We start from the raw sequence: 22,604 nt of genomic DNA on the forward strand, positions 1-22,604 counted from the left end.
CCACCATTTACTCCACGCTGTTGCCGATTTATGTTATTGTGTTGTAGTTCTCAGAGCTTCCCAATATAAATCTATTGTATTTTTTTATTCAAATTTGCCTTTTTTTTTCTGCTTTTAGTCTTTTTCTTTTTTTTTTTTTCTTTGGGTGTAATTTATCTGTAAAGAGATGTTTTGTATTTTACGTTTCAAAATAAATTCTGATGATTCCTAAGTGCAGCGTCTTGTTGTGGAGTGTATGACGTTCTTCATAATGTGGTTCATGCTGGTTCCAGGATGTGACACGTGAGTAGGGCACACCCCCCCCCCCCGCTGGGTTTTTTTTGTTTTGTTTTTTTGCTAAAAAATAATAAAATAAGCTGAAAGTTTGAAAAACAAAAGAACAGTTTTATAAAATTTTGCAAACAGGTGGCTCTCTGTGTGAGAGACCCGATGCCCCTCTGACAGAAACCGGTGATTGCTTTTTTTTGAGTTGGGAAGGAGGAGACGACGCATGGTAAAGCGGAGGAGGAGGAGGCGATGCAGGGTAAAGCGGAGGAGGAGGAGGCGATGCAGGGTAAAGCGGAGGAGGAGGAGGCGATGCAGGGTAAAGCGGAGGAGGAGGAGGCGATGCAGGGTAAAGCGGAGGAGGAGACGACGCATGGTAAAGCGGAGGAGGAGGAGGCGACGCAGGGTAAAGCGGAGGAGGAGACGACGCATGGTAAAGCGGAGGAGGAGGAGGCGACGCAGGGTAAAGCTGAGGAGGAGAAGGAGGAGGAGAAGGAGACGAAGCAGGGTAAAGCTGAGGAGGAGAAGGAGGAGGAGGAGGAGACGACGCAGGGTAAAGCGGAGGAGGAGACGACGCAGGGTAAAGCGGAGGAGGAGACGACGCAGGGTAAAGCGGAGGAGGAGACGACGCAGGGTAAAGCGGAGGAGGAGACGACGCAGGGTAAAGCGGAGGAGGAGACGACGCAGGGTAAAGCGGAGGAGGAGACGACGCAGGGTAAAGCTGAGGAGGAGACGACGCAGGGTAAAGCGGAGGAGGAGACGACGCAGGGTAAAGCAGAGGAGGAGGAGGAGACGACGCAGGGTAAAGCAGAGGAGGAGGAGGAGACGACGCAGGGTAAAGCGGAGGAGGAGGAGACGACGCAGGGTAAAGCGGAGGAGGAGGAGACGACGCAGGGTAAAGCGGAGGAGGAGACGACGCAGGGTAAAGCGGAGGAGGAGACGACGCAGGGTAAAGCGGAGGAGGAGACGACGCAGGGTAAAGCGGAGGAGGAGACGACGCAGGGTAAAGCGGAGGAGGAGACGACGCAGGGTAAAGCGGAGGAGGAGACGACGCAGGGTAAAGCGGAGGAGGAGACGACGCAGGGTAAAGCGGAGGAAGAGGAGGAGACGACGCAGGGTAAAGCGGAGGAAGAGGAGGAGACGACGCAGGGTAAAGCTGAGGAAGAGGAGGAGACGACGCAGGGTAAAGCGGAGGAAGAGGAGGAGACGACGCAGGGTAAAGCGGAGGAAGAGGAGGAGACGACGCAGGGTAAAGCGGAGGAAGAGGAGGAGACGACGCAGGGTAAAGCGGAGGAAGAGGAGGAGACGACGCAGGGTAAAGCGGAGGAAGAGGAGGAGGCGACGCAGGGTAAAGCGGAGGAAGAGGCGACGCAGGGTAAAGCGGAGGAGGAGGCGACGCAGGGTAAAGCTGAGGAGGAGGCGACGCAGGGTAAAGCTGAGGAGGAGGCGACGCAGGGTAAAGCTGAGGAGGAGGCGACGCAGGGTAAAGCTGAGGAGGAGGCGACGCAGGGTAAAGCTGAGGAGGAGGCGACGCAGGGTAAAGCTGAGGAGGAGGCGACGCAGGGTAAAGCTGAGGAGGAGGCGACGCAGGGTAAAGCTGAGGAGGAGGCGACGCAGGGTAAAGCTGAGGAGGAGGCGACGCAGGGTAAAGCTGAGGAGGAGGCGGAGACGACGCAGGGTAAAGCTGAGGAGGAGGAGGAGACGACGCAGGGTAAAGCTGAGGAAGAGGAGGAGACGACGCAGGGTAAAGCTGAGGAAGAGGAGGAGGGGGAGACGCAGGGTGAAGCCGGGGAGGAAGAGCTGCCTGTGACCTAGATGGGATAAGGGGGGGGGGGGGGGTGACTGATCGAAAGGGGGGGTGGTGTGGGCTGGCAGGTGTTTGCCGTCTGTCTGGACACAACACACACACAGAAGTCTCAACAAATTGAGAAAATATTTATAGCGTAAAGTCATTTATTATAAACATATTCGCACTTTGTAGTATTTTATTTTTTTTATCCAATAAAATCTGTGATTTGGCTTTGTTTGACATTTAGATCTTTACTCTTTTGTTAGTGTTGGAAGCACTGTTGTGTTTTTATTGCTGTGCTCTTATTTGGAAGTATTCCCGGGTCACACCGCCCCCCCAAGTTTTGGCTGAAGTATGGAGTTTTTGTCATCCCCCCCCCCCCAATCCACACTTGCCTAGGTGGATGGCCCATCTGTCCCCCCACCCGCGCTAAACCTGAGAACCGAGCAATCAATCACCGCCAATCGCTGGGTTCTCAGGGCTCCCTGAGCAGAGAGCTGGTCACTGCTCTGCTTCTGCCCCCCCCCCCCCCCTCACTGGAGCGCTGGGCTGTGGAGGAGGCAGGAGCAGCCGGTTTAGCGGCTCGCTGAGAGGCTGAGCCAGGTGCCGGTCCAGGCACGTGGGCGGATCCCCACTTCATTGTCACAAACTTTCACAAGCTTGGAGCGGCCCTGTGACGACAGCAGGCTTCAGCCCACTGTCTGCTGAAAATGGGTCACGAGTGCCAAACGAACAGCCAAACAAGCTTTCCCTGTACTTCTCCTTTAAGAAAAGATAGGTACAGACCTTTAAAATATAAAACCATGAATGTGAATATATGAGGTTGAATCTGACCATGAGAGTGAACTGGTTATTTCCATTATCTATGCTTGGTTTCAGCATTTCCTGTAGCTGTGTGTTTTTTTTTTTTTTATCTTCTTGGAATCCTATAATTTAGCAAAGCCTATATATATATATATATATATATATATATATATATATATATATATATTATAGATGCATGTGCTGCAATACCCAAACTTTCCAGTATGTGGTATCTGAAATATCGTTTCCCCCCCCAACCCCCATGGTCTGCAAAGACTCTTCCCCCAATCAGATGTTTTTTTTTGTGTTCAAGCTTGAGAAACATGGAGTTCCATTGGGTTACTGAACAATGTCTCTTGTTTCCTTGCCTCTTGTGTTTTGAGAATAGCTCTGTAAGTCTAACCCAATTTTTGATACAGAAGGACTTAATCGTAAACCCAAAGTTAAAAAATAAAATAGGGCACATCTGGAGTCCATAGCTGAGGTGGTACAGTAGTCCCGGCATCCTTATCAGGTTCTTCTTCTTTTTTTGCATTGCTTTGAGCCCGTTGTCCGTGCAATATCAGTCTTTTTGTGCTCTGGGAATGGATGAAGAACGCCCTTCATAGAAATAGTGCAAATAGCAGGCAGAGAAGAAGAATCCCTTGTCCCAAGAGCTGTCGGTTCGCTGTATTAGGAGTGGTTTTAACCGTGGGGGTAGTGGTGGGGGTAGCGGTGGGATTTTCAGCCGGGATATTATAGCCCCAAGCAGTGCGACAGCTACTTTTTATCTCCTCGTATGCAATGGGTTCATCTTTAGGGATTTCCGCACTCGTTCTATTACTTGTCTAAAAAAAAAAAAAAAAACAAACACCACAAGAGTGAGTGGTTAGTTGTAGACATTTCTCAATGAAGTGTTAAAAAAAATTACATAAGCTAAAAAAATAAATAAATAAAATAAAAACTCTAGACAAACTTTTCCCCCAGTTTTTAGACTTGGAAAGAGTTGAGATTTTTTTGCAGTCCGTGTAACCACTAGAGAGATTTTCCATCATTTCCTGTCAGGACAGGAAGTGAGGGGAAATCACCCCAAAGAGGTTCAGACTGCAAATAAAAAATAAAATAAAAAACGTCCACCGGTTCTGTCTCTCTTTCCTTCCAACTACCAAAAGTTTTGGCTGGAGTTCAGCTTTGATACTGAATGTTAGAAATGACTAATGTCCATCAACCTCCCAGAATAGCAAAACCACTGCGGTGGTTATTATTTTATATGTGTTCTGACGTACATTATATGGGCAAAAGATTGTGGACACCTATTCATCACACCTACCCATGTGGCTAAAAGTAAGCAGTAGCTACACCATAGAAGTGTTGTTTCCAGTGAAGGGTATTGGCAGAGGTGGAACTAGAACCTTCAGGACCCCAGTGCAAAAAAAAAAAAAAAACTTGAAGGCCCCCTCCCCATGGTGGCAGAACGCCAGGACATGGTCGCAAGTGCGACCTTCGCGACTCTGGTAGTTCTGCCACTGATGTCAGTAGAGATATATATAATATATATATATATATATATATATAATCTCTTTCTATTAATCTCCCTCTCTCGATATCTCTCACTATCTCTCTATCTCTCGATAAATAAAAATTGTATTAAAAAAAAGTTAGGTGCCCCATTGGGGATGTTGGTGAAATATCAGGGCTCTAAACAGACCTCTGATGATTGACCTTTGAGACAGAGAAAGGAGATTGAGGACAAAGCCCTCAGTCTCCATCTCTGCCGCCTCAGCTGCACAGAAGTAATGGAGAGGAATTAGAGGAATTGCTCTGTGCACCTCGAAGGAACAGTTTTGGGAAGGTCCTTTCCTGTTCTTCCCTGACTGCCCCTGTCTACAAAGCCAGCTCCATAAAGACATGGTTGGGTTTGATGTGGAGGGACCCAAGTGGCAACCTCATCCCTACTGAACACCTTTTGGATGAATCTGGATGTCAATTTGGAATCGGGTCCGACTTCACAAAATGTTCTTTTGGCTGAGTGGACACAAATTCCCCCCAGACACACTCAGACATTTTGGGTGGAACATCTTCCAAGAAGAGTGCAGGACATTATCGCAGCAAAGGAGGTCACCTCCATATTAATGCTGGTGGTTTTGGCATAGAATGTCCAGCCAGCTCCTATGGATGTCCGTTGGCAGTAGAGTGTTCTACTATGTTAGAAATACAATTTTATCTCCCTTTTTTTAATAAGTTCCCAAATTTTGTTTGCTTTTTTTTTTGTAGCTGCTACTTGGCATTGAGTGGCGACGTTACAATTTAGACACTGACCGCTTCCACTTCTCGGAATACTCGTAAAAGGTTATCGGCCAGGGCGGCCTTAAGTTCCTGCTCCGTCCATCCTCTTCTTAGCAGTTCAGCTACAAGATCCGGGTATTTGGACACATCTTCCAGGCCGTCGGGCACTCTGAGGAGAGGAAAATTCTTTGATTACTCCTCGGACTGAATCCACAATGTGGGCACATTGTATTTTATACAAGTCGATCGATTGCCTGCTATTGATCAGAGATTTCCGTTTATTTTAGAGCAGATCTGACATGGAAGACGTAGGACATCCTCCACCTTCCATCCAACAAGGACATTAAAAATTGAAATGGGCAGGATGCAGATTTCACTCTCAATGCACAACCTGAGTATTGTGTGAAATTTGCTTTACTAACTTTGTTTTAAACAATCCTCTGAAAATACCAGTAGCCTGGCTGTCATACTAATCCTTTTAGCTTCAGTACCGGCCTGAAACGGGAATGAGACCAGAGCAAATGTGGTCCTATTTATTGCCATCAGTAACTCAGGATACCTTCTCTTCAGGAGGCAGAGCTCAATAATAAGTGCTCCTTTTATGATACAAATAAAAAGAGGAAATTATATTTGATTCCTCTGCATTGGTTTATTATTACCTTTGCTACCAAGAGCCATGAACTGATGATTCCGAAACGCGTGCCAGCTGTGAGCAAGATTTTAGAAGCACAGCACATCAAAAGGGACCCCCGAGATGCCCTACTTGATATTCTTCAGACATGAGCCCTTAGCCCTTTTTCATAGGGATCAAAGCAACGGGAGGGGATTTACAACCTGACAGCAAACTGGTGAGGGGTTAGAACCCCTGTCAGATGTTTTTTTACTGTGTCCCTGCTGAGAAGAAATCTTTTGATAACAACCGAACTCCGGGCAAAATTTTCTTCCCCATGCAGTAGGGCTGTGCCTGCACTCCATGGGTCAGTTGCTAATTTGTTTTGTAGCAATGAGCACAAAGGGGGGGGGGGGGCAACAGAAGAGGAGGGCTGCTCTGTGCAAAACCGGTATAACCGGTTTATAAAAAAAAAAAAAGTAACTTTTATAATCACTTATCTATTAGTATCCATTTTTTTTTTTTTTTTAAGATATTGCTGTTCAAAAGCTTCCTTCAGGGACCGCCTTGTTCCAGCACACGTTGTTCAGTGTAATGATCTGGAGAACTCTGAGATCATCTCTCTGAATTTGTTGCCGACTGAACAGCAGAACGTTCCCGTTTTATTCTTTTATTACAAGGCGTTTGATGATGTCAGCACTTACCTGGGCACACCATCGTAATCCCCGCCAAAGCCGACCGACTCGTAACCAGCAATCTTCTTAATGTGATCAAAATGATCTGCAAACATCGGAGATAAGAAAACTGAGCGCTGCGCTACATTGATGACATTTCAGAAAATGTTCTCAGCAAATGTCCAAACACGTTACAAAACGATTGATCTCTCCGGTGGGGGGGGGGGGTCGAACGCTTTCTTGTAGACGGCACACACAAGTACTAATTGTCTGCACACCTTTCTGCCAGTTAAACTGCATGTAATCCTAACAAAGTCATATTACACTCTCAGATTTCATCATTACTGAGTGTGCAGCTTCTTTATCTTCACCACCTTCAACGTGCTACAGGCCGGGCGGGGCCTTATGTCATAAGACGTCCGCCCAGAACGTGCCGCTCGCACGCCGTGATCTGGCACCAGCTGCATCCACCGGACACAGCCGAGGACTGATCACTATACCGGCACACTGCCAGTACCATGTGATTGCCGTGACCAATCATTTTAATTGAAAAAAAAATAATAATTCCCCATGCCTCTTACTAAATACCTTGGACTGTCTACTTTCCAAAAAGGGGGCGATTTGAGGGGTATTTGTACTGTCCTGGCAGTTTTAAGCCTCAAGAAATGAGATTGGCCATCAGTACATCAGGATTAATCAATTTTCAGATATAGGTTATGTACCCAGGGCTCCCCCCCCTCCCCCTCAGGAGAATAGGTGCGGGTACTCTCCTGTTCCAAGTCACTCCTTGTCTCCACCCCCTTACCCACCATGGAGCATGGTCCCTTGATTCCACCCCCCTACCCACCTCCCTGTACTGCTGAACATGCACTACAGACCAGTGTCAAATCAAGTCAAATTTCAATTTAGTTTAAGTCTTTTGACTAAAATTCCATTTTAGTTTTAGTTGTATTTTAGTCAACTAAAATAGTATTCATTTAGTTGACTAAAATGTTTTAGTCCACGAAATTAACACTGATCAGCATCCGCTTATTTTGTATGCATGCAATGATACTGCCAGGGGGGCGCACACACACATCTGTAGTCAGGGAGATGGGGGGGGGGGGGGGGTGTCGCCGAGCCCAGCATGGGAGATTTTTCTTTTGCCCCCAAATTCAGCCCTTACTTACCAGCAACATCCGATATATTGGCTTTCTGGCTGCAGGTGACGTAATCATTGTAGAAATTCACCATCACCAAACCTTTTTTCTCTTTCTGATTAACAAAAAATAAAAAATAAAAGTGGTCATTTAAAACTTTTTTTCCCAATTTAGTCCAATTGGGGAATTCATTACTAATCTGGAAAATACTGAGCAATCTTAAAAGGATAACTCCACTTTTTATAGCATGGTTACAGAAAAGTGTAAACAGGCTCCTTATCCATCTACACAATACAGTAAAACCTTGCATTGCGAATATAATTAGTTCCAGAAACATGCTTGTAATCTAAAGCACTTGTATATCAAAGCAAATTTCCCCATAAGAAATAATGGAAACTCAAATGATTCGTTCCACATTCATAAATCCTTCAGTTTATAGTCCATATAAAAAGATTCTAGCGATGTGATTGGTTGTGTGACCGTAGAATGTCCGTCCACAAGGGGATTAGAAGTAAAATCCAGCAGGAGCTCCAGAGTATAAAAGAGAAGAGAAGAGAGGGCGCCTCTAATTGTAGCAATATGTTACTAAATGTTGTACCTTCATTAAATGTAACCATATCGCTACACTTGGCGCCCTCTCTTCTCTTATACTAAGTTGTGACGCTACTTGTATATCAAGTTAAAATTTATTTTAAAAAAAATGTTGCTTGTCTTGCAAAACACTCTCAAACTGAGGTACTTATGAGCACAAAAAATGGAATTACGTACCGGTAATGTCCTTTTCCAGGAGTCTTTCAGGACAGCCACCTTAGAGAGACACCGGCTCCTCCCCTCTGAGGAAACACCGCCTTCATTTTCATGATTTAAGCCTCCTCCTCCCTTCGTTCCTCAGTTCTTCCAGAGTACCTCCGGCCAAACTGGGGAGACACAAGAACACGTCAAACAAATAAACTTTTTAAGTCTTACCTGACGGCCTCATGTAATGAGTTCCCGATGATCTGCAAACAATTTGGGTGGGAACCGGTGCTGTCCTGAAAGACTCCTGGAAAAGGACATTACCGGTACGTAATTCCATTTTTCCCCAATCGTCTTTCAGGACAGCCACCTTAGAGAGGATAAGCGAGTACATTACCTTAGGGTGGGACCACTGCCTGCAGTACTATACGGCCAAAGGCTTGTTCTTTGGCTGACAGAAGATCCAGTCTATAATGTTTCACAACCGTAGAAACACTGGACTACGTTGCAGCACTACAGATCTGTGCAGGAGATGCCCCAGCCCACTCTGCCTGAGAAGTTGCCACTGCCCCGGCTGAGTGTGCTCTAACCCCAACTGGAGGACCTAACCTCCCTGTCACGTACGCCTGTCCAATGGCTAACTTAACCATCTAGCTATCGTACGTTTAGAGGCTTTGGAACCCTTCCTAGCCCCAGAAAACAACACAAAAAATGAATCAGATTTCTTGAACTGACCTTGTGCAATCCAAATAATGAAGAACACATCTTTTAGCATCTTAACCTGTGAAACATGTGTTCCTGTTCTCCTACTGGATTCGAACAGAAAGTAGGTAGCACAATCTCCTGTATTCTTATGGAAACTAGAGGCTACCTTAGGTAAAAAAGGTGCCCTAATAGAAAGGGCTTCGAGTCACTTACTCTCCCTGCTGTAGTGATTGCCACCAAAAATACAGTTTTGGGAGTGATCAATCTTAACGAGCAAGGTTCTAACGGCTCAAAAGGTTCCCTTGTGAGAACCTGTAAAACTAAAGCAAGATCCCGACTGGGAAGGGGGCGACCAAAGGCTTGGTCTTCACCTACTTAAGGCTCTGAAGAACCTTACTATCCCAAGGTCTGACATTAGAAGTCTATTCAGAAACACGCTTGAAACGGATACCTGACTCTCCAATGTTTCGGGGCTAACCTTTTATCTGCCCCTGACTGCCGGACCTCTAGAACGGCCCCCGAGCTGTGCTCCTTGAAGGAGTTCTCTGAGCACCAGCTATTGAACCGCCTCTATACCCTCAAAAAAATGGTCTGAGCTTCCATTTACCTGCCATTCAAAAGAGTGGCTACTAACAGTCTGAGACCCCTTTGCCATTCGGAACTTCCTCAGTAGCCAAGCTGCAAGGTTCCACCTGGGGGCAGCAGATTGGACACTGGGAAAAAACCCAGGGGAGTTCCACCGACAGGCCCTTAAGAATGGAGACCTACGGCCTCCTGGGCCAATGAGGTGCGATTAGAAAGAGTCACCAGAACTTCCTCAACTCTGCAGGAATCAAGACGGGAATCAGGACGGGAAGGGGGAAAGCATAGCACCTAGAGAAATCCTAAGTCTGTGCTTAGTGCGTCTGCTTCCGACATCCCATCTCCCCTGCTCATAGAACAGGAGATGGCTTCTTTCGCGTTTTCCCTTGGGGCAAAAGAAGTCTATCGAGGGCATCCCCCTCCCCCGGGTGATCATTTCGAAAACGTCCTGTTTGAGAACCTGGTTGCTCTCTCCCCGCGTTCTCCTGCTGAGGCATCTAATACCTGAATTTGCTCTCCTTTCCACCGGATCACTGGAAGGACAGGAATTTAACATTTGGCCCATCTGAGGGTGGCTTTTCGCTAAGGCCCTTAAGGCTCTGCTCCAGAAGCCCCCGTTTTATTGACGTAAGCCACTGCCAAGGGATTGTCTCCATGACTGCTACCTAATGTCCCCAGAGCACTCTCTACGGGGTCCTGAGAACCAGATCTACTGCTCTCAACTCCCTCCAATTTTGAGGGTCTCTTTGACTCCCTCCTTCTTGGATATTGGCCAAATCCACTCTAGGCCTTGTGACAAACATGCTCCCCTATCCCACCAAAGGGACTTTAAAATACAGGCTATGTAGTATTATCTCAATGCTCTAAGTCGGTTACTCACTGCTACCTTGCCAGCACGGGACTGTCAGCTGTGACCTTTGCCATTCGGTGATCAGTCATGAGCTACCGTGCTAAAGCTAGCAACAGAGACCCTCGTGATTTGACACAGGGTGGACTAGAACTCAGACATACGCAATCCAACCGCAGACTGTGCCTTTGGGAGACGGCGCGCATTGTCACACGCCACCGCTCCTGGCTTCTTTACCTGAGTTAGAACCGAAAACAAAGAGTCCTAAGGCCCTCTACTGTGGCCCCAAACCTTCAAGATGAATAGCTTGCAGACGACAGTAACGTAACCCCGTCCACTGAACAGCTAGGAGCGTGGATGTCAGTAAGCTCAACCTGACCCTCTTTACTCAGGAAGGTGACCCCCTTGGGAAGAAGTTTAAGATGAGTTTCCGTAGGTTCAGAGGCCAACCCAGGCTCCCTAATAGGTCCCTTATAAGCTGTGGATCCCCGTTCAACTGCGCCAGAGAAGGGACAAACAGGAGAAGATCGTTAAGATACACGATCACAGAGACTACCCTGAGACGCAGGAAGGACAGGACCTCTATCATCGCAGGAAGGTGACCCCCTTTGGTGAAGATACTAGGGAGAAGGGGATAGCCCAAAGGGGAGTGCTTTAAACTGAAGGTGTAGCACCCCTACCGAGGTTATCCCTGCCAGCATGAGGAAACGCTGGTGGCTTTCTGCGTTGGAAATATGCAGGTATGCATCCTTTACTATCGATGCCCTGAAACAGTTTTGGTGGAAGAGGTGCCCTCACCCCGTGATTAAAACCAACCAAAAACTTCTGTAGGTGACCAAGACACCCAGACGATTCAGGCTCAGGATGAGCCTGAACTTTTCCACAGGCTTGCGAACCCCAAATGAGAGAATAGAAGCCTTGCCTATTTAATCTGCTGGGACCTTTATTACCACTTCCTATTCCTCTAACTCCTGCAGAGGAAAGAAAGGCACCTTTTGTCAGCTCAGTGACAAGGAGTCTCAAAGGGGGAAGCTCTGAAAACTCCACACGGTAACCTCTTTTGATGATCCCCAACACAAACTGATTGGAGGTGATCATCTCCCACTGGGGGAAGAAGGACCCTTTTTAACTGCTCCCCCTATTTTTTTCTTAAGGGGAAAGGCCTCTTTCTTATAAGCCATGCGATAGCACTGCTTCAAGACCTGGCCCAAACAGCAGGTCTCCTCTAAAGAGGGATTCCACCGAGCTTTGATTTAGACGCCCTGTCCCTCTGCCATGTCTACAGCCTTAAGGCCCTCCAGGCTGAGTTGGTCAGAGCCGAGGACCTTGCATACCATCGAATGAATTAAGCCGAAGCATCCGCAGAGTATGCCAATGCCTAAAGCAGCACGGGAAAAGGAGGATAGAAAAGACTCCTCTGCCGTCATTGCTTCATCTGGATAAGCCAATACTTTGTACTACGAGCCACCACTGTGGCTGCTATGGTAGGCTTAGAGATTTCCTTATGGTAAAACCCAGGCATCTTCAAACCATAGGGTCTAAAAGTGCCCCCATGTCCCCAAGGACAGGTCAGTATGCCTGGACATCTGAGAAAAGGCCGCATCTAACCCGGGGGATTTTATTCCAGATGAGAGCCTCCTCTTCCGCCCAAGGAAACCTTTGCTTTAATGCACCAGAAAAGAAAAGTTTTCCTTCGGGATCCTGCCATCCTTGATGGCATCAATCAAGACGTCATGACCCGGGAACACCCGCTCCCCCTAGGCCCTAGTACATCTGATCGTGGGGTGACAGTGCCTCCTAAGTGATTTGGACAGCTCTCAAGAGCCTTTCCATCTCATCCAGGGGAAGTTTATACCGTGAGGTTCTTTTGGGTTCCCCATCCAAGTCCTCACCCTCAGTCTCCCCTTTGGGAGTCTGAGACGGCACTGTCCACTTCTTCCTCAACTTCCCTCTGGAACCCTCTGGATTCTCCCTAACCTGTGGGAGGAACAACCATTGGGTTAGGTGGAACACTCTGCTGTGCTGGTGAAAAGAGTGCTCTGGAGCTGAGGGCATTGAAACCTTTACAGAAGCCGCCAGATCTGCACCCTGTTCTGCTGCCTGCTCTCTAATGGCACCCAAACAGAGCTACGGACTGAGCTATCCAGGCCTTTAAAACACTCCTTACAAAGTGCCTTGAACCAGGAATTCCCCAAAGAGGCTCTACATGAAGGACACTTCCTCCAAGAGCCAAGGGGGGACCTGCTTAAGTCTTTCTGAGATACCTGAAGCAAAAGAGAGAGAGCAGCATAAACTTTAAAAAGAAAAGAAAAGAAACGAAACACCAGCACTACTTAAGAGAACCACCGGGAGTGCCCCCTCCTAGGATCAATCTCCACCTGGATCCCAGATGCACTGCCCTTCCCCCCGACCACCTAGGGGGAAAACACACCAGTGGAGCTACTGGTTATAAGGTAAGGGAACCCCTCTCCAGGGCTATTACCTTTGAGTGGCTGGTGCTGTTATCTCCAGGAGTTCTTGAAGCCTCTGCTTCGGAAATTCTCCCGTTGAGGAAGCGTGGTACGAACGTGCCTCCAACAGCTACCTGTGCAGACTGTAGAAAGAGAGGCTGCACCAGCCGAACGCTAGGTTCCCCTTCACGTGCCGCGTCCGGAACCGGAAGACGCGGATTGAACGAAGGGGTCCGCCCCCACCGGAACTGACGTCGCCCGCCTACCGGTCCGGCTTCCAGCTCCCAGCCGGCTGCATACACAGGGGGGCCCTGGACGCCTTCGTTCAGTACCCCACTGGGCGAAACGCAGGGATGAACCTCTCCAAAGACTTCCTGCTTTCCCCAAGCGAAGATTGGAGTGCGTGTAAAGGTCAGTCGAGTATTCAGCTTCCCCAGCCGACTGGACTGTTTGTTCCGTTGAAACACCCACGGGTGAACGAACAGACGACCCCATAAACTTCCTGCTTCCCCAAGCGAAGTTTAGGGTATATGGACAGTACGAACACTTCAGCTCCCCGCTGATAGGACTGTCCCGGACCGACCGATAAATGGTCGGATAGCCGAACGAGGCCGGGGCTCCGCTCGGATAGCTTTCAGATTCACCAACCGAATTCAGCCTTCAGGTTCCTTGGCGATGTCTCCCCGCCGGAGGAAACACCATAACTGAGGAACGAAGGGAGGAGGAGGCTTAAATCATGAAAATGAAGGCGGTGTTTCCTCAGAGGGGAGGAGCCGGTGTCTCTCTAAGGTGGCTGTCCTGAAAGACGATTGGGGAAAAGGCTGGTTTAAAAGTCAAAGAGTTAAAGGCATGTTTGGTGTGCATGATGGGGGCGATTGGTGACTTGTTCAGGCTTTAGAAATGTTTCATTACCAGGTTACAAGGGAGATCAGTTAAAATATCTGCCCCTTCAACCCATTGCTAGGACAAGTTAATCTAGAGCCCAGGGTGAATATGCCAAACTGCACCCCCCCCCCCAACAAAATGTGTGAAAATGACGTGTCAGGAAAGATCCCGCTGCAAAAGAAACTGAGCACTAATCCGCATACTTACCCCTTAAGCATAAAAATCAGCCCCCCCCCCCCCCGTGACCCATAATATCCCTCTTCTAGTACACATACCTGCCCACTCCAAACCCCCTCCAGCACAAATACCACCTCAATCCCCCCTCCTAGTACAAATCATCTTCCCTCCTCCCCCCCCCCCCTTCCAACACAAATCCCCCTTAATCACCACTCTTAGCACACTCCCCTCAAATGTCAACTCATAGAATAATAATTACCCCCTGCCACCCCCTCCAAACAAAAAATTACCTCCCCCTCCCCAATCCCCATCTCCTTGCAGTACCCTCCCCACCTCACATGATACCACAGTGCCCAGGGCAGCTGCAGCTCCTGCCCACCCCCTTGTCCCAGTCCTGCTTCCACCTACTGTCTATGCCTCCCTCCCCCACAGCGCTGCCAGCTTCCCTTCTCTCCCGCCAGTAACTGCTATGGGCACTGGGGAGTGGGGAAAGGGGTCGGTCCTTTACCAGCCCCTTCCTTTCCTGAATGAACACTGTGTGATCAGTACCGATGGCTTCTGTGTCCATTCATAACTGAAGCATAGTAAACTGTATTAATGTTGGACAAAAAGACCTGGCTCACAACTGCCATTTCCATTCACCCCAAAGGTATTCTGTAGGGTTGAGGTCGGGGTCCTGTGCAGGCCACTCAAGTTCCTCTACACCCAAATCATCAAACCATGTCTACATGAAGCTGGCCCCGTGCCCGGCTACACAATCAACGGCAACAGAAAAGGTTTTCTTTCTACAGGACGTTACATGGAGATCACCGAGGGAAGTTCTCATGAGATATCGATTGAATCTGCAGCTCTGCTCCTTCTACGTACCACGATCCTGAGTACGTCGTCCGGCACGTTCCTGCGGCTTTTGCACAACTCATAGGCGGAAGAGTGGCTGAATATCACCGGAGCCTTCGAGACCTCCAGAGCATCTTTCATGGTCTTCACCGAAACGTGGGCCAAGTCTATGATCATCCCCAGGCGGTTCATCTCCAGCACTACACTCTGCAGGGAGGAGAGAAGTCTATGAAGAGCACAACACTGAACAAGCTATAGAGGGCGAGTACCCGAGGTCCTACCCTCCCCCCTTTCTGGTAATAGTGGGAACATTTCACTTTATAAAAAATGTATTTAAAAATTTTGTTCTGAAACTCTTAAATAATAAAAAAATAAAAATAAAAAAAAAAATTAAAAAAAAGCCATAGGCTCTAATAGGCGTCAAAAAAGGTAAACAGCGAGCGCCATGCTTGGCACTCGCAGTTCACTCAGCTTTGTTAGAAAAACGAATGAATATTCGCTTTTCTAACGCTGAACCGCATCTCTGCCAATTAGTTGCTCGGGTCTGTTACCCATCACCTGATTGGCTGAAACGGGCTGTGGGGATCTGCGGGCAGGCGGCTCTTCGGAATCTGGAAGCCCCCTTTAAACAGGGGACCCCAGATCCCAGCCCCCCTCCCCTATGTGAATGGGTATCGGTACATTGTACCCCTACCCATTCACCAAAAAAAAGTGTCAAAAAGTAAAAGCCACAAAAGACAGTTTTTGACAATTCCTAAAATAACTAAATAAATGTGTCCCGCAATGTCCATCCATCTTTGATCACTCTGTCCGACAGACCTGAAAAAAAAAAAAAAAAAAAAAAGCTCCGCCTCGATGGGAGGCGTCCCGCCGGCTGCTGTCTCTTAGCTGTGACAGCCGTTATATAGGCAAGGGTGGGGCCCTGTGATGTAACAGAGTAACCCCGCCCCTTCTGACATCATGTGCCGTCAGAGGGGCGGGGTCATCCAGTTACGTCACCGAGCAGCCCCCGCCTTGCCTATATAACAGCTGTCACAGAGAAAAGACAGCAGTCGCTGGGAGGCCTCCCATGGAGGAGTATTTTTTTTTTTTTTTCAGGTCTGTCCGGTGGCGTGATTGAAGATGGATGGACATCGCGGGACACTTTTTTAAAGGACTTGTCAAAAACTGCATTTTGTGTTTTTTACTTTTTGACACTTTTTTTGGTGAATGTTTAGAACAGGGATATGCAATTAGCGGACCTCCAGCTGTTGCAAAACTACAAGTCCCATGAGGCATAGCAATACTCTGATAGCCACAAGCATGACACCCAGAGGCATGATGGCACTTGTAGTTTTGCAACAGCTGGAGGTCCGCTAATTGCATATCCCTGGTGTAGGGGTACAATGTACCCCATACCCATTCACATAGGGGGGTGGGATCTGGGGACTCCCTTGTTAAAGGGGGCTTCCAGATTCCGATAAGCCCCCTTGCCCGCAGACCCTGACAACCAATGGCCAGAGTTGTGGGGACAAGTCCCTTGTGCCCATCAACTTGGGGACAAAGTGCTTTTGGGGTGTTCGGCCCATCCCTATTGATTGTTATACAAACCCCTGAGGAAGCGAGGGCGTAATCTGCATTGTATGTGTACAACAATGTTTGGTGCATTCCTCTGTTTTTAACTTTTTTCTATGTAATAAAAAGTGTATGAATTTTCTTTTATTTAAAGTATTTATTTATTTATTTACCCTCCATAAATATTCCCTTGGCCAACCCTATTTACTTCTTTGTGTTCTTCTGTATTCTCTCACATTCTTACCTTTCCAAAGTCAGAGAGTCCGTTGCTTTTTGGTGGATCCACATTTTCATCCACAAGCCAGTTATCCACCCTGAGTAGACAGAATAGTGAAGACGGGTTTATTATTAATCAACAATTCAGACACAAATATCCAAGATTATCCAGAATTGTTGGACCAACTTTTCATTATCTACATCACTTATGGAGGACCCGCTGCCCTTCGGGTGTGGAGAAGATGGAGCTCCCCGCATGCTCTGCCAGTAGCACCACACTGCCCAACCCTTTGCCACACCCATATATTGATCTTACCATGGTGTGTTACAGCTGTGCGTTAACGTCATATAACGCACCCCCAGGTTGTAGAAGGTGCGTAGGACCCCCAGACTGCTGTCAATTGAATGTCCTCCTTCCACACCAATCAGACTGGCCACCTTCTTAGCTTGGAAGGCCTCAAGGATCCCTGGAAAAGAAACATTAGTGAATGTATAATGGAATTCCAAGGACTTATTGATGGGCGATTGTATAATAATCGTGTAGCACCCTGGTGTTTAGGCAGGACTGCTAACCAATTTAGTTTGCCAGGCAGCAATTGTCCTGACTAACTGTTAGGAGATCCACCGATTCCTCTCTAATTCATGCACTTTTCTCCTCTGTCACTAGGTGGCATTGTAGCTGGTGACATTAGATAGACAAGGGCATAGTAAGGGCAGATTATGAATGGATGGGTTGTCTCAGCCAATGGGCAAGGGTTTATTTAAGCCCCATGGCCTTCTGGGAGAGCCTATTTATTTGGGTGGAGTCCGGTGATCCGGGTTCTGTGCCACCTGGATGGCTGTCTGGGTGGACATGTGTTATGTTGCCCCGGGCTGCTAGGCCGGAAGCCTGAGGCCTATTCCGGGGGACACCTGGCTGCCTGAGGCCTATCCAGGAGCGGGAGAAGCAGAGTAGGGTTGGGACTGCAGGATTGGAGTCCAACCCAGTTGAGAAGGTTCAGCCGGACGGGGAACCAGATGTGGGGAAGCAGTCGCCACTGAGGGACCATCCACCTCGTTACCGGAGACCACTGCGGAGTAAGATTGAGCAAGTACCGGAGCAGTCTTCTCACCCGCCGAGGACGGTAAAGAAGTAGAAAAGCTCCAGTGAGTGCCAAGCCAGGGACCCGGCGGGCGTGACGCTTGAGGAGTGTACAGCGGAATAGATGCGGAAGAGCTCAGGAGATCTGGCGATGACTGGCATGTTACATGGTTAGTAAGATTGAATAAAGACACCAGTCCATCCAGTTCATCCTGAGTGAGTGTCTACAATTGTCCCTATCCCTGTACATTGATCACTCACATCGCTCCCTACCCTCAAGGAGCCACAATACAAGGTCCCCATTCATATACTAGGGGCCAATTTTTTGGACAGAAGCCAATTAACCTACCTGCGTGTCTTTGGATTGTGGGAGGAAACCAGAGTACCCGGAGGAAACCCACGCAGGCACAGGGAGAACATGCAAACTCCAGGCAGGTAGTGTCGTGGTTGGGATTTGAACCAGCGACCCTTTTTACTGCTAGGTGAGAGTGCTAACCACTACACCACTGTGCCGCCCCACTACACCACTGATCACTTCACCACTGTGCCGCCCCACTACACCACTGATCACTTCACCACTGTGCCGCCCAAGTCTATTGAGAGACCGGGAGCTCAGTGAGATAAGTAAAGGACTGTTCTGTTCTACCAAGAGTTATGTATAACTACCTTTAGTGACCGTTGCAAGATTAGTTGCCATAGGAGACAGCAGTCCTACCTATACAGAAGTGTTATCCGGCTGGAGGCTTTCCACTGTATAGCTGTCTACCTATAGAAGTCTCAGAGTCTGCCAATTACTATTGCATCTACCTAAAGGTGTCCTGGCCCTAACCCTCTCTCCCCCAGTTCTGTTAAGAGACAATTAAATCTCTTGTTTGCATCCAAAAAGTGACTGGCACCCATCATTTCTTCTTGCATCACACCCACCATGTCTGGTAACCCCCTCTACAAGGAAGGACGTCAGCTCTCCCTAACCCCTGGAGGTCACCATTAGGCCTCTGGGGGGGGGGGGGGGGGGGACCTTGCTACAATAGCAGAAAAAGTGATTTGTATTTCCAGAGTAGAAACCCATCGCAGATGGAGAGAGGCTGAGACAATGAATCTTCTGCTATATGGACAACCCCCTTCACCATCATCATAGGTTATCATTAGTCGTCTCCTAAGCTGCCGGACACAATGTAGATCTGAGGATAGCCAATAGCCAGCGCAAGCCAATCATCCCCCGGGTAGGAAGACTTTCCTAAACAGACGTCAAAGCTGAATTCCATTATTATGTAGTTGGGTTGGTCCAGCTTGACAAGTAGGCTGTATAGGGGCTGTATAGGGGCCCCGGGATTTCTAACAGCCTTGTCAGGCTATAATGTTAGCATTTGGGTTTAGAGACTGGAGGATGGTAAAACCACAGCTAAGCCTTCTGTTTTTACCTCCCTGGGCTGCCCCGACTCTTATTTTGTTCTGTTAAATAAAATTGGAAGCTTCGTTATATCTGTTTGATAATAGCAACAATACTTGTTGATCCTGCCAGAAATCTTGTCAGCAATCGCGTCCCTTAGAACAAGTTCACTCTAATGTAAATAAGGAGGCTGCTGTGACTATTTCCCCGGATCCCCTCACCCGCCACCGATCCCATCACCCCTCACCCGCCACCGATCCCCTCATCCGCCACCGATCCCATCACCCCTCACCTGCCATGGATCCCATCACCTGACACCGATCCCATCACCCCTCACCTGACACCGATCCCATCACCCCTCACCTGACACCGATCCCATCACCTGACACCGATCCCATCACCTGACACCGATCCCATCACCTGACACCGATCCCATCACCTGACACCGATCCCATCACCTGACACCGATCCCATCACCTGACACCGATCCCATCACCTGACACCGATCCCATCACCCCACACCGATCCCATCACCCCACACCGATCCCATCACCCCACACCGATCCCATCACCCCACACCGATCCCATCACCCCACACCGATCCCATCACCCCACACCGATCCCATCACCTGACACCGATCCCATCACCTGACACCGATCCCATCACCTGACACCGATCCCATCACCTGACACCGATCCCATCACCTGACACCGATCCCATCACCTGACACCGATCCCATCACCTGACACCGATCCCATCACCTGACACCGATCCCATCACCTGACACCGATCCCATCACCCCACACCGATCCCATCACCCCACACCGATCCCATCACCCCACACCGATCCCATCACCCCACACCGATCCCATCACCCCACACCGATCCCATCACCCGACACCGATCCCATCACCCGACACCGATCCCATCACCCGACACCGATCCCATCACCCGACACCGATCCCATCACCTGACACCGATCCCATCACCTGACACCGATCCCATCACCTGACACCGATCCCATCACCTGACACCGATCCCATCACCTGACACCGATCCCATCACCCGACACCGATCCCATCACCTGACACCGATCCCATCACCTGACACCGATCCCATCACCCCTCACCGATCCCATCACCCCTCACCGATCCCATCACCCCTCACCGATCCCATCACCCCTCACCGATCCCATCACCCCACACCGATCCCATCACCCCTCACCCGCCACCGATCCCATCACCCCTCACCGATCCCATCACCCCTCACCTGACACCGATCCCATCACCTGACACCGATCCCATCACCTGACACCGATCCCATCACCTGACACCGATCCCATCACCTGACACCGATCCCATCACCTGACACCGATCCCATCACCTGACACCGATCCCATCACCTGACACCGATCCCATCACCCGACACCGATCCCATCACCTGACACCGATCCCATCACCTGACACCGATCCCATCACCCCTCACCGATCCCATCACCCCTCACCGATCCCATCACCCCTCACCGATCCCATCACCCCTCACCGATCCCATCACCCCTCACCGATCCCATCACCCCTCACCCGCCACCGATCCCATCACCCCTCACCGATCCCATCACCCCTCACCTGACACCGATCCCATCACCTGACACCGATCCCATCACCTGACACCGATCCCATCACCTGACACCGATCCCATCACCTGACACCGATCCCATCACCGATCCCATCACCCCTCACCTGCCGATCCCATCACCCCTCACCTGCCGATCCCATCACCCCTCACCCGCCACCGATCCCCCTCACCCGCCACCGATCCCCCCTCACCCGCCACCGATCCCCCCTCACCCCTCACCCGCCACCGATTCCATCACCTGCCACCGATCCCATCACCCCTCACCTGCCACCGATTCCATCACCTACCACCAATCCCCTCACTCCTCACCTATCCCGGATCCCATCACCCCTCACCTGCCATGGATCCCCTCACCCGCCATGGATCCCTTCACCCGCAAACCGATCCCCTCACCTGTCACGCTGCCGACACACAGGAAGTCCTCCGGGTATTTCAGACACATGCCATGGATGACGTCTATCTGCTCCAATGTCCTTCTCACCGCGTCCTTCCCCTGCGTGTCACACGGGACGTACGCCGCCCAAAACTACAAAAACACAGAAAGAGAACTGAAACATTGTATTGTTTTTGTTTGTGAAAAGTTTGGAATATAAAGCATAGAAAAGAAACGAGCAGCATCCAATTCACCTTTGTGCGCTGGCCCAGCTCCTCTGCCCCTCCTCCCTATAGAACCGTTTTAGTAGCTCCTGGGGAGCAGCGAAGGGGATACTAGTATAGAGTGTAGACGTGTGCAATTTGTTTCGTTCCAAATTCGTTTTTTTTTTAAACAAATTTTGACAAATATGTTCATTCGGAAATAACGAAAAACCCGTTTAACGAATTTTTCTGAATGTTCAGAAATTAGAAAATTCGAAAGTTCAGAAATTCAAAAAATTCGGAAATTTGGAAAATCCTAAATCCGAAAAGAATGAAAATCCAAAAATTAGAACGAAAACCCGAATATCTGAAATATTAACTAATAACTTAACTATTACTAAATTAATAAAAATTGCAGGTATTGGAATTTATCCGAAGTTATAAAGCATCCAAAATAACGAATAGAACGAAACAAATTAATTTGTTCCATTTGTTTAGACACGGCATTCGTTATCTCGGATAATTCGTATTCGCTACGTTCACTAACAGACAAAATTTGAAAGGAAATTCCAATACCTATCATTTAATAGTTATTTTTAGTTCGCTATTATTTCAAATTTTCGGATTTTCTTTCCGATTTTCGAATTCTAGAATCTTCACATTTTTCTAATTTACGAAAAAAAAAAAAAAACGATTGTATGAATTTTTCGGCAGCGCACATGTCTAGAGTGTGACTTGACTGACAGCTCTGCGTCTGGTGGGGCTGCTGACGTCACATCCAAGATGGCGGCACCCAGCAGGGGCCTCGGATCTTTTGGATGTTCTTTAAGGGAGGATTTTACAGGCAAACAACATGAATCAAATTCATTAAGGTCGACTGCAATACATCCCGTATAGATCCGTATAGATCCACCGCGGCTTTGAGGTGGTTTGCCGGGATTACGGTTGAAGCTTTCAGCTATTTATTTATTTTCAGCTGGTGAATCTCGTTCTCATAAAAGCGATCCGAGCCGATTAGCTGCTGGATCACTTCTAGAAGCATCTGCCGGTGTTTACCGTTCTTACCGGTGAGCAGTGGCAGCCGGTGCACAAGGGGCTCCCCCCCCCCCCATCGGTGTGCCAGGGCACTGTGCGGGGAGCCAGCCCAACAGGTCTCTATCAGGTCCGTCACCTCCTCACAAACATGTGACCACGACCCAGGGCCCCAATTGGCCCATTTGTTGTTGTCCTTGGGGGCGCAGAGTACTGTGCCCCGAGCCCGCCCACCCTGCCATACCAGAGCGAATCGACATAGACTTCCTGCCCAATCAGGACAGGAGGCCAAAAACTGGGTCAACACTCACAGAAGCCGCAGCGTCGGGCACCAGAGGAGCCATTACTGCTAGAGG

At 48.9% G+C, this 22,604-nt stretch overlaps 2 protein-coding genes across 3 annotated transcripts in view; one reads left to right on the forward strand and one right to left on the reverse strand.

The window, feature by feature from the left end:
- The first annotated feature begins 516 nt into the window (after nucleotides 1–516).
- LOC143941293 (uncharacterized) lies at nucleotides 517–2,079 on the forward strand. Its single transcript, XM_077463329.1, has one exon. The coding sequence runs from the start codon at nucleotides 517–519 to the stop codon at nucleotides 2,077–2,079; it is 1,563 nt and encodes a 520-aa protein (XP_077319455.1).
- A 120-nt stretch (nucleotides 2,080–2,199) lies between these two features.
- DPEP1 (dipeptidase 1) overlaps nucleotides 2,200–22,604 on the reverse strand; it is a 64,055-nt gene continuing 43,650 nt past the window's right edge. For both annotated transcript variants that reach the window (XM_077450979.1, XM_077450972.1), the window contains 8 exons: nucleotides 21,034–21,166; nucleotides 16,850–17,000; nucleotides 16,562–16,631; nucleotides 14,794–14,970; nucleotides 7,576–7,660; nucleotides 6,437–6,512; nucleotides 5,156–5,291; nucleotides 2,200–3,684 (listed from right to left, as the gene is read on the reverse strand). In XM_077450979.1, the coding sequence (XP_077307105.1) occupies nucleotides 3,460–3,684; nucleotides 5,156–5,291; nucleotides 6,437–6,512; nucleotides 7,576–7,660; nucleotides 14,794–14,970; nucleotides 16,562–16,631; nucleotides 16,850–17,000; nucleotides 21,034–21,082 (969 nt within the window). In that variant the 5' untranslated portion in view covers nucleotides 21,083–21,166 and the 3' untranslated portion in view covers nucleotides 2,200–3,459. The remainder of the gene's footprint in view (nucleotides 3,685–5,155; nucleotides 5,292–6,436; nucleotides 6,513–7,575; nucleotides 7,661–14,793; nucleotides 14,971–16,561; nucleotides 16,632–16,849; nucleotides 17,001–21,033; nucleotides 21,167–22,604) is intronic.

This window comes from Lithobates pipiens, unplaced genomic scaffold (genome assembly GCF_037356315.1).
Source record: "Lithobates pipiens isolate NorthernLeopardFrog02 unplaced genomic scaffold, aLitPip1_a1.2 Scaffold_10, whole genome shotgun sequence".
NCBI lineage: Eukaryota > Metazoa > Chordata > Amphibia > Anura > Ranidae > Lithobates > Lithobates pipiens.

Bases quoted from the DNA above. Each gene is read 5' to 3' on its own strand.
- LOC143941293 (XM_077463329.1), top strand. From the start codon at position 517: ATGCAGGGTAAAGCGGAGGAGGAGGAGGCGATGCAGGGTAAAGCGGAG.